This window comes from Pygocentrus nattereri, chromosome 23 (assembly GCF_015220715.1).
Source record: "Pygocentrus nattereri isolate fPygNat1 chromosome 23, fPygNat1.pri, whole genome shotgun sequence".
Classification (NCBI taxonomy): domain Eukaryota; kingdom Metazoa; phylum Chordata; class Actinopteri; order Characiformes; family Serrasalmidae; genus Pygocentrus; species Pygocentrus nattereri.
The window spans coordinates 22,302,567-22,313,454 of NC_051233.1; the positions used below are offsets into that span (position 1 = coordinate 22,302,567).

The window sequence follows — 10,888 nt, forward strand, 5'->3', positions numbered from 1 at the left end:
GGACCTCATGTAAACTTAACCCTGTCCAAACAGGGCTCGCGAAGGTGTCTTAGAATTTGTCTAATCAGATATTAGAATAAGGTATAAGTGTGGATGGAAACATGAAAAAAAAAATAGTGAAGAATCGTAAAATATTTAAGGCATTTTTGACTAAACGAGTGCGACAGAACTGCAGAGAATGTTGGGACACAAGTAGCTGATGTATCTCATGCTAAGCAAACTTCTATATAGGGAAATATTTAAAAGAACAAAGTCACAATGCCATTGATGCAAAGCACTAAAAGCTCTGCCTTGTGGAAAATCTTTTTTACGTGCTAAAAGTGTGTCAGTATGAGAGTTACAAGTAGGCCTGGGTCCATCAACAACTTTGTATGTCAGTTTATCTGTTTAATGAATTTTTTTATGCTTAAGAAATACTATTTTTTTTTGTTTAGTATTTAATACTATATAATTAGTCATAAGAATAATATTTCACAATTTAAGTAAATGTAAATGATATTTATAATGTAAAATAGTTTAAAACAGGACAATATACAGATAAAACTGCATTGTACACATGTAAGCAGCAGCTTACCAGCTCAGCTAAAGTGGTGGTAAATGTTACTTATTATAAATGTTACTCTTATGTCTACGAGCATCAGACTCTGCTGGAGTTTAGTAAATATTACAGTCACTTGCGCTGTCAGTACCAGCTGTTTTCAGCAATTGTTTCCACGTTGGTAACAGGTCATGAGACCCTGTAGCCATGGAGATGCAGGTGACTGACCAAGGTGGTGATAGTGGAAATGTGAGCCTAGCCAGTGGGCTGCTATGCTAAAGGTTAAATCAAGCCAAAAGTCTATCAATACCCAAAGACATCAACAGTTTCTTTCATGCATGTGTCAAACATTCAGTCCCTCAGTAACAATCTGAACTAACATTAACTTGGACTGTAACTGACTACATAGTGGGAGATGAGTGAAATAATGAAAGAATCTGGCTTAGCCACTCAGGTAAAGGGCTGGTAGCATCTTTTACACTGTGTCTATGTAGTTTGCTGGCTTATGTATCAGGTACCAATAAAACTAATACTTAAAAAAGAATTCTTACTGGTTTATCACATAATATCAGAGCCTTCCCACAATATTCCAGCATTACAGATGTTGACATGAGCATTTTATGCCATGAGTATTGGCACCAACACTGACAAGGTATCAGTATCAGTGTAATGCTACAATTTAACAAATCCATGTGATGGCTGGGGGCATCAAGGAGATATCTGGAACCGATCTTTGGTCTTTAAACGAGCTCAAGAGCTAAAATTACTTCTTGTTACTTTTTACTGTATTTATATTTATATTTATGTTTATATGGTGTTTCAACCACAAAACACACCTACTGCCAAAATAAATGGTTTTAAAAAATGTGTTTAAGCAGATAAGTCTTTTGCGCATTAATGTGGGCTGGAGGTTAGGGAACCTGCCCTGTGATCCGAAGGTCGCTGGTTCAATCCCCAGAGCTGACGGTACATGACTGAGGTGTCTTGAGCAAGGCACCCAACCCCCAACTGCTCCCCGGGCGCTGCGGATAGGGCTGCCCACCCAAGTGTGTTCACTGCCCCCTAGTGTGTGTGTGCGCTCACTAGTGTGTACGTGGTGTTTCACTTCACAGATGGGTTAAATGCAGAGGTGAAATTTCCCAGGTGTGGGACTAATAAGGGTCACTCATTCATTTAAACTTGCAACGGGCATTTTTACAACAACTATTATGAACACTTTAACTGTGTTTAAGGACTATACCGTAGGTGTAATTCACTCTAAGGTGCTGGTCAGAGCACAGAGAGGTAAAGGACTGAACATTCTGTACTTATCTCAAGGGCAGCAACAGCCCAGGAGGCATTAATGTTAGTCAGTATTCTGGCACGTTTGTGAAGGTATGTGGCTGTAAAATTATCAGTCAACAACAAAATGTTCACTAACTTGTGCTGTAGAACACACACAGTACCGTAATATCATCTGTTTAGTTTTTAAGAGCGTTACAACAGGGAACAGCACAAACACACAATATAAACACTGACTGCTTAACATTAACCACAGCACTTACAAACCAATAACTCAAACCACAAGGTCTGTAAAAGTGAAAGTGGTACACAACTAACAACAATCATACAGGCCTTAACAACAGCTAGTTCAAAATATTTATTTCATTCATGCACACAATAGAAGAAGATTAACTAATGAATGAACTTTATTCTGTACTGATTCTCCTGAACACCTCACATGCATAAGAGTAAAACTGGATCAGCTTTTCATTCCAACAACACAAACCTAACTATTAGAACAAGTCTACCACATGTTAAATGCTGTAAACTGACTTGAATGCAGTCATGCGTTAACACACCATCTAGAAGTATATTTAATGTCAATACAGGCATAACCTATATTGAAGTGTATCACCCTTATCCATGATATATTGCCATATCAATATTCTGAACATGGCCCTGGTACAAGTCATGACTGAGATGTTTTACATCTAAAATAAATTACAAGTTTGTACTAGAGCTTCACAATATGGACATAAAACGCGATGTTCGACAGAGCTGGCATTACAATAACTATATGAGAAGCTATTTATTTGATCACTATTGTGCAAAATAAAAATAAAGAAATAATAATTGCTGCTTATATCAGAACTACAAGCTGCTCTGTGCTGCTCTGAATTATCATTCTGAAGGTCAGCTGTCGGGATGTGCACAGGTACTCAAGTCCTCTGTTAACTGTTCAAGGAGCCAGTAATTCAACACTGAAATTAATATTTTATTTCATCATGGGAAGACGGAGAAAATACGCAGGCTAATAATGCAGTTATGTTACGTTGAAACAGGACAGTAAAACGTGACTGTTCTGCTCATATTTGTGAGTATGTATATACTGTATTACATTTCTCTATAAAACACGAGTGCCTTAACATGAGCACGTTGCCAAGGATGAGGAAGTTACTTAGAATGCAGAGATGCAGAGATATTGTGGCCAGTCCTAGCACAATTTTATTTTATTTCTTTTTTGTCTAACCACTCTAGCCTGAGAAACATGGGAAAGTATATTTCCCTCGATCGTCCACTGAGGTGAAAACATATCGTGTAGAACTCCTCATCAGCATCCAACACTGTTCTGGTTAGCTCTACTGTTAGCTCATTAGCTCATCTAATGAGGCCGACGCAAAACCTACCAATTTTCCCACTGTGCTGCCCCCTATGTGATATATATATATATTAGGGCTGTCGAACTTAACGCGATAATAACGCATTGACGCGATCTCAATTTAACGCAATTTTTAAAAATGTGCCGTTAACGCAAATTCTATTTGGCCCTGCGTGTCATCCGTAGTTCACGTAGAGACTTGACCGTGCGCGGCGTCTCTCATTAAGAGTAGAGGACTAAGTTTCTGTGTTTACATGCAGATTTTTGCCAATCCGACTGAATACAGTCAGATTACAGACTCAGACTGAGGAGTTTATTCTCACTCTGTTCAACAATCTGATGAAAATCTTCGTTTACACGCTCGCTACAAATAATCCGATGCAAAATGACGCGCATGCGTGGAGCAGCGCTGAGCGTGACGTTACCATGACAGCGAACATCACGTGATGTCCAGTCCGAGTGAGGTGAGTTTCCAGTCGGCGCGCTTGTGTTTTTAACTGCTGTAAACTGATGTCAGACTCAGAAAAACGTCCCTGGTCTGTACTTATAAAGGAAACGGCGAGAGGAGGACGTCGTGCTCTGAGACACAGAAGCTGGCCGCCCGTCCCACCGCCGTCTTTTAATTATAAACCTCGTCTCTTCTGTGCTGAACGGTAGAAACCTTTCGCCATGACGCGCCGCGCATGCGCAGAACGGTCTTACACCTTCCGACTGGGGTGTAATCGGATTCAGGCGTTTACACGGCTAATATTCTTCTATTTAACGGACTATTTAGAGGTTTGCCCACCTCGTGAGTAGCCACGTTTACATGCTGTTTACAGTGCTGTAGCACTGGTATGACACTACATGTCTTTAATGAAGTTCAACTTTGTGTAATGTACTTTTGTTTGCGCAGGACTGTGAAGTCCTACAGGCTGTGACTGAAAACAACTTCAGCACAACTGACGTTTTATCTAGTTTTTATTTTCTTTTGTTACACAGATCTGAACTGAGACACCGTAGGATGTGACTACATGTCTTATATTTGAGACTACAGCTCCCTAATCTATTACAAATCCAATTTTGTGTTTTGTAGGTTCAGTATTACTGCCTAGTATGTGAGTGAATAAAACTCCCTTACGGTTTTCTAAAGTACATTTAGCATAAAATGTGTTACCATTTTAATTGTAACATTATTTTCTGTAACATTTACACCAATTTTAAAAAATGCGATTAATCGTGATTAAATTTTTTAATCGTTTCACAGCCCAAAAAAAGAAGTATGCTGTGTGACCTTCAAGTGGCAGTGAAAGTACTACTCTTCCTCTCTCTCTCTCTCTCTCTCTCTCTATACACACATATATATATATATATATATATATATATATATATATATATACACATACATCTATACATATATAGCATATCTCACTTTCTATGTATGCTGCTAAAAGAAAGAAAGGAAGCTCAAATTAAATACAGCATCGTGTGACATTCAAAGGCTCTCCAGGCGCACGGCCTGCCCGCCTACGCTTCATTTTCACCAAGTAGCTCTTTCTTTAAGACTGTCTGCCTGTTCAAAACACGACATCCTTGCAGGTCAGACGTCCGCAACTTTGCATAAACACTATTTAAAAAGTGATTACAATAGTGAGGCAGTACAGTGGGCTTTTAGAAAAAGAAATCTGTGCTATGCTGGCTTGTCTAAGTACTGAAAATGTAACACCTACAAGTTGGTACAAATCAGTCAGGCCAAGTCCGCCTTCATGTAAACAATTAGCCCAACGTTCTGTAACAAGCACATGACTATAAAAAGACCTGTCGACTAGTATGCATACTGTAATTGCTCATATGTCCATTAACAATAAATAGACAGCTATTTATATAAGGGCTCTAGCCATGCGTCACACTGAAAGGGAAGTGGACTAATTTAGACTTTTAAAATGTAAAGTCTTACACAGGATCTGAATAATGTATGGATACTTTCCACGTACTATTGAAACTAGACAGGCAGACTGTAATGAGGTCTGTTATGAGGTCAGTACTTCACCGGGCAGTATACAGCAATCCTTTGGGAGTCCATAGGTATTAGAACATAAGACGAATGCCATATGCCGTTGCCTAGGAGTTCCCTGTATAAGCTGTGGAAATCCTTTAAAAAAATTCTAGTAAATTCCACTCTTTATTACATTACCCTACACTCTTAACCTTGATTAAAGAACCTTGGTGATGACATAATTGGTACCATAGGTTAATAAATAGCTTTAAACAACTTAGGGACTTGTTTTGTTCCTATTCTTAGCAGTACATTAATTACTCTTAAGCATCTCATGTTCTTGTACCTTTTTTCCCTAAAGTCGGCTTATAATGTTTGTGTGGTTTTACATAATAAAACCAGTCTTAAACCTTTATGCCTTGACTAATTTCCAACCTCTATTAATCCTTTAGACTTAAACAGGTTGTACTTGTAAGACTGACATATGTAAATGACCTCTGCTGTGCTTGCCTGCTCTGTATTGTGCTTCATTCAAAAAACAGTGTGCAATCAGTGTGCAGAACAACCTGCTAAATTCAGGCAGAAAATAAAAATGAATCAAAGCCACTTCTTTTGGAGGTCTGCATAGCTAAGAAGGGAAGCTTTTACTGACCCTGACAAGCAACCTTCCTATGAACCACCCTGCTTTCAATCATAGTTTAAGTCTATCTAACGGCTTTTTGTTTTACATTTGTTTTAATGTGGTCTAACTTGGCAGTTTAAGGACAGTTCTGGAACTGAATCCCCAACACAAGAAGGTACATAGAGTACACAAATACTGAGTATACATAAGTAGAGTTATAATGATGACCTTCTTAAAAATGTTGTTTTTTTTATTGCATTTCATTCATTTTTGGATTCCCTCTTCTGCTCTCTGTGGAGTGAACCCTTTACACCTTCTTGCTAACTAGCACACCATCCATACCATGAAAAAACATTCTATTTGTTTACCACATTGTTTTGAACTTTCAGGTACACTGTGCGATGTGCAACACATCACTGTGTTACTGTCGGTATCACAACACTTCATTTTCAGTTTTAAAACACAAACAGTAAATTTGCTTTCTAGAAATTGAATTTCTGTTAATTTTACAATAACGTATAAGGTTGCCTTTGCATTCATTATTGGAAAAGGCAGGTCATTGTAAAGTTATACCCTGATTTTTTTTTTTTTTTTTTGCCATTGTCTTACCATTATTGATTAGTCATTTACATTTACGGCATTTGGCCGACGCTCTTATCCAGAGCGACTTACAATTTGATCATTTTACACAGGGAGGCCAAGGCGGTGTTAGGAGTCTTGCCCAAGGACTCTTATTGGTATAGTGTTGGGTGTTTTGCCCAGGTGGGGATTGAACCCCAGTCTACAGTGTAGAAGGCAGAGGTGTTAACCACTACACTATCCCAACCATGCAATGGCATTCTTTTTCTAAAGCTCAGCTCGCACTTAATGGGCTAAATGAACACATAAAATAAGTTGTATATAAGTAACTTCTTATTTAACAGGCTAAATTAACCATAAAACTATTTTTCTCCTTAAATTTAAAGTTGCCTATTTATACAACATGAATCAAACATTGAAAGTACTACATTGAAAGTAAGACGTGACTTTCCTGAAAGTCATGCACAATTTTGCTATGATAATTTGGTACAGGCCCAGCAGCAGTGGCGGTCAAATACAATGTCAGTTCACATAGCTGACTCGTGTTATTTATGTCAATTCAACAAAAAGAAAAATAAATCAAACAGTTGCCATTTGCATGTGTAGAGCGAAAAACTGCCATCTCCAATCTGTAAAGAAATCAGGGTCGGCAATTTTCTGTCTGTACCAATTCCTATGAAAAGACGACTTTGTTTACATCTTATCAACTGAATAATGCAGACATTTTGAGATTTTTGAAAATTCCTCTTTAATTTAGAATAACTTTTAAACTGAAACTATTAAAACATAACAGATAAGTTCAAAGTAGGGCTGCAATATGTGGGCATAAAATGAGATGCTCAGTAAAGCTGTGGCACATCATGATAATATGAAAAGCAAAATATATGCTTAAAATAGTGCGCCTCCGACTGGATGTGCCACAAGTGGACTCTTCTCTTTGGTGCACTATAAGGCTAAAAAGCATCGACATCCCATGAAGAGCTTTTTCTGTAAAAGCTATTAAAACAAATATCTGTTTTTTTTATATTGTGTATTGGCCTACAAAACACAAAAATACATACTTCATTAAATGCTCCTTATGGTGATGCAAGTTTGTTGTGACACACAACACACTGAGAAAAGTATTTTTAAAGGCTAGTAGTTCAGGAGTTTTTGAGATGTGCACATGTGTTTTGTAACAGATCGTGGTGCCTGCCAGGGTTCCTAAATACGTTTCTCTGGTGATGTGCGCGGTAACAGACCCTTTTCAGGTTAGATAAGTTTACCTGTCTAATGTTTACTAGAATATAGTCAACATTTTAAGAGTTAAGTTAAAGTAGTCTATTTTACCTTCCTGGCTTTTGGTTGTATTATGTGACTTATATTTTTACCTTTTTACACTTTTACATTTTCCTGTCTATTGTTAATGCTTTGTCGTACACTATCCAACGTTGTAATGTCTGTCCAACTGTCCAGTGTTTGTTCAGGTCAGTGTTCTTATGTAAACTAACCAACATTGTTTAATTTAATTCAGTGTTTGAGCAGTAATATCACCAGTGCTAACATTTACTCAAAAGAGACCAATCAACACAATCATCTACCTAACATTAGCTGACCAAGTTGATTCCACCAGTTTTTTTTTATTAGTTTTATTTATAGACATCATTACATTCTTTTGTCTGTTCAAAACCGATTTTTACCTACTTTAAATCCTTACTGCACACCCACCAAGTGCCAAGGCAAGAAGCGTAAAGCTTGTCAAGCTTGCTTCTCTCTAAAAATGCAAACTTCTTCACTAAACAATCTATTGTGGATAAAAATCACTAAATACCTTAACGAGGATGTAAAAAAGTGAGAGTCCTCTACATTCCCATTCGTCAACATGGCCTCTACTGTAGTATTAACAAGTTCTGCTGCATCAAATATGCAGATGTGGAAAGGGTCCATTTAATCCATGGTATCATCGCACCTTTAACAATCTCTTTATTTCTGAAACTGAGATCACAATAACTATACAAATACGATTTGTAATGCAGCTTTACTTCAAAACCAGTTTATAAAAGCTGTTTCTGCCCAGTGAGAGTCTCACTGCATTTACTGTTTATATCCACACTTATTGTGAATAAAGGTGAAGTTTGCTGCTGAGAGAAGTGGAGGATGGGCCGAGACGTCTGTGATTGCTCGCAGCCACAGTGTGAGACATCAGTTGCATCTGGAAGTCTCTCCATGGCTGGTACAGGGCCAGATAGATTCGCTGCGGGTGGGAGCGGTGCAGCTCCACGGGAGAGCCCTATTGATCCAGAGCAAACACTCAATCACACAGACACACACACACACACCACTGACGCAACCACAGACACTGCTTCAAAAGCACACACTCACACACACAATCACACATATTCATCACTGATACTGGCACATACAATCACACACATATGAACAAGCAACACTGTAGCCAAGCAAGAACACCACTGATGCAGCCACACGTTACACACACACACACACACACACACACACACAGCCTTGGAGAGAGACACACTCACACAGAGCCTAGCTCTCTCCCTCTCTCACACACACACTCACTCACACACACCGTACTGCGACACCCCGCACGCTGTTGTTGCTGTGATGTGTCTGGATAAGTTAATGAGATGACCTTTCTAATCCATAAACCGAAACTATTGACAGAAATGCGCCATATTTCTGCGCACTAAAATCCCCACCGCATAAACTGCGAGCATCGACTATCCGGTTGGCAGCATCTTCGGCCACTTTTCTGTAAAAATGCTGGGGACACTGCGGGCTGCGGCGCCCCCCCCTGGGCTTCGAGCTCCCTCTTTCGGCTGGAGGGGAACCCTCCTAGACCCTCAAAGCTTGTGTGTTGAAGTTGGCTTCCCATTCGCACTGTCCGTTCCACCTTAAATGGTGCGGTCGTTACTTTCTGACGCCGACTGCTGCACTAATTTAAGGCAGAGCGGCAACTTTAATGAGAAGCGCCCAACAACCACGAATATTGTGGTGTGAATTTTCACGTTCCACCTTAACTGGCTAAGCGGTTCCAGTCTGGCGCCTGCACCATTTAAGGTGGAACGGGAAAATTCCAACAAGAAGCTGGCGAATATGAACTTCAGCTTCGTCTAACAAGCCGGGAGGGAAAAGGCTTTTTTCTCATATAAAGTCTTTTACTGCAGAAAAATGTTGAATTAAATGTTACTTTTAAACAGACAGTGTCGAATCTCCACCTCCACCATCCGCCCATAGCGCTCTGTCAAGTCCATCTCGAGCCAAACGAGCCGAGAGGTCCCCTAATTGGGTTCTGGGGGCTACACTGTGTTCGTCTCTATGGTCGTCTATAGCTGCGCTTCACTAATGCGGCCACAAGCTGGAGGTGCCGTCCACTGATGGGGTCGATGCTGTTATCTCACCGGTGCCCACCACAACCCCAATGCGAACCCCTTCATCCCTCCATCCCTCTCCTCCCCAAATAACTCACCTCGTTATTTCGAAGCTGCAGCCTTTCCTCAGCAGATGGGCTCTCTTCCGCATGATGCCCGCCTTCTCCCGGCCCAGGTACATGTTAATGTCCGAGCTCATCGTGGACAGGACACTTTCACTGAAACCCGCGGAGCCACAGCGGAGGAGCGGAAAACAGGCTGCCGGTCCGAGTCACAGCCTTACCGTGTGTGGCGAGAACAAAGACTGCGAGACTGAAGAAGGAAAGGCTGTTTTTTTGCCTCAGAGGGAGAAAAAAGAGGGAAGGAAGAAGCAGCACTCCGCTCTCGGCTACGCTTGGACGGTGTTGGGGAAACACCTCACAAACTCCATCCAGACTCGGGGCTGTGGTGTGCGAAAACAGACCCAGCTCTTCTCGGAAGTGGGCGAAAACTTGTCAGAGCAGAGATATAAAAAAAAAAAAAACTTATTAAAGCCCGAGTTTAAGACGTTTCGTCCGCCGTCTCCTCCTTCTGTCTTCTCTCTTCTCTCCAGCCGATGACTGTAACGGACTCTCTCCTCAAGAGCGGTTAGCTGCACGAGCTCTGCCCCGACCAACCGCCGAGTCTGCGCGGTCCTAAAGGCTATACGAGCAGCGCAGCGGCTCCCTCCTATAGGCTTCTCCTCACAACTAGCCAAACATGGAAAGACCGGCTTTCCCTCGTCTTTCCTGCCCAAGACTGCGTAGTTATCAAACTGTAGGTGAGGGATTATGAAGTAGGAGTCGAGTGGAGGCTTTAACGTTCAGTGTTTAAATACAAAGAGCTACATGTTTAACCCGTGAGAGACTGAAAAGTGGAGTCTCACAGGGGTTATCTTTTCAGACCGTTTTCTAGAGCTAAGCTACCTCCGAATAAGGCGCCACGAGATCTCTCTCTCTCTCTCTCTCTCTCTCTCTCGCTCTCCACAGACACATGTATTGCTATCTTTGTGGGAATCAGATTGACTTGTGTTACTGTAGCTAAGCGCTACCTGCTCCACATTTAAACCAACTCTGACGGTGACCTCAGGAACCAAAAGAAATCCTCTGGTTTGGCTGCCAAACCAGTCAAACGTTCTTGC

The 10,888-nt window shown here is 40.7% G+C and overlaps 1 protein-coding gene across 4 annotated transcripts in view; it reads right to left on the reverse strand.

Moving 5' to 3' along the window:
- The window catches only part of garnl3 (GTPase activating Rap/RanGAP domain like 3), a 99,865-nt gene extending 89,215 nt beyond the window's left edge, over window positions 1–10,650 (reverse strand). For 2 of the 4 annotated variants that reach the window (XM_017698823.2, XM_037533486.1), the window contains exon 1: window positions 9,828–10,649. In XM_017698823.2, the coding sequence (XP_017554312.1) occupies window positions 9,828–9,928 (101 nt within the window). In that variant the 5' untranslated portion in view covers window positions 9,929–10,649. Of the gene's footprint in view, window positions 1–9,827 lie in introns of all 4 variants that reach the window. The other 2 variants (XM_037533487.1, XM_017698817.2) reach the window with 2 other exon arrangements.
- Between the last annotated feature and the right edge of the window lie 238 nt (window positions 10,651–10,888).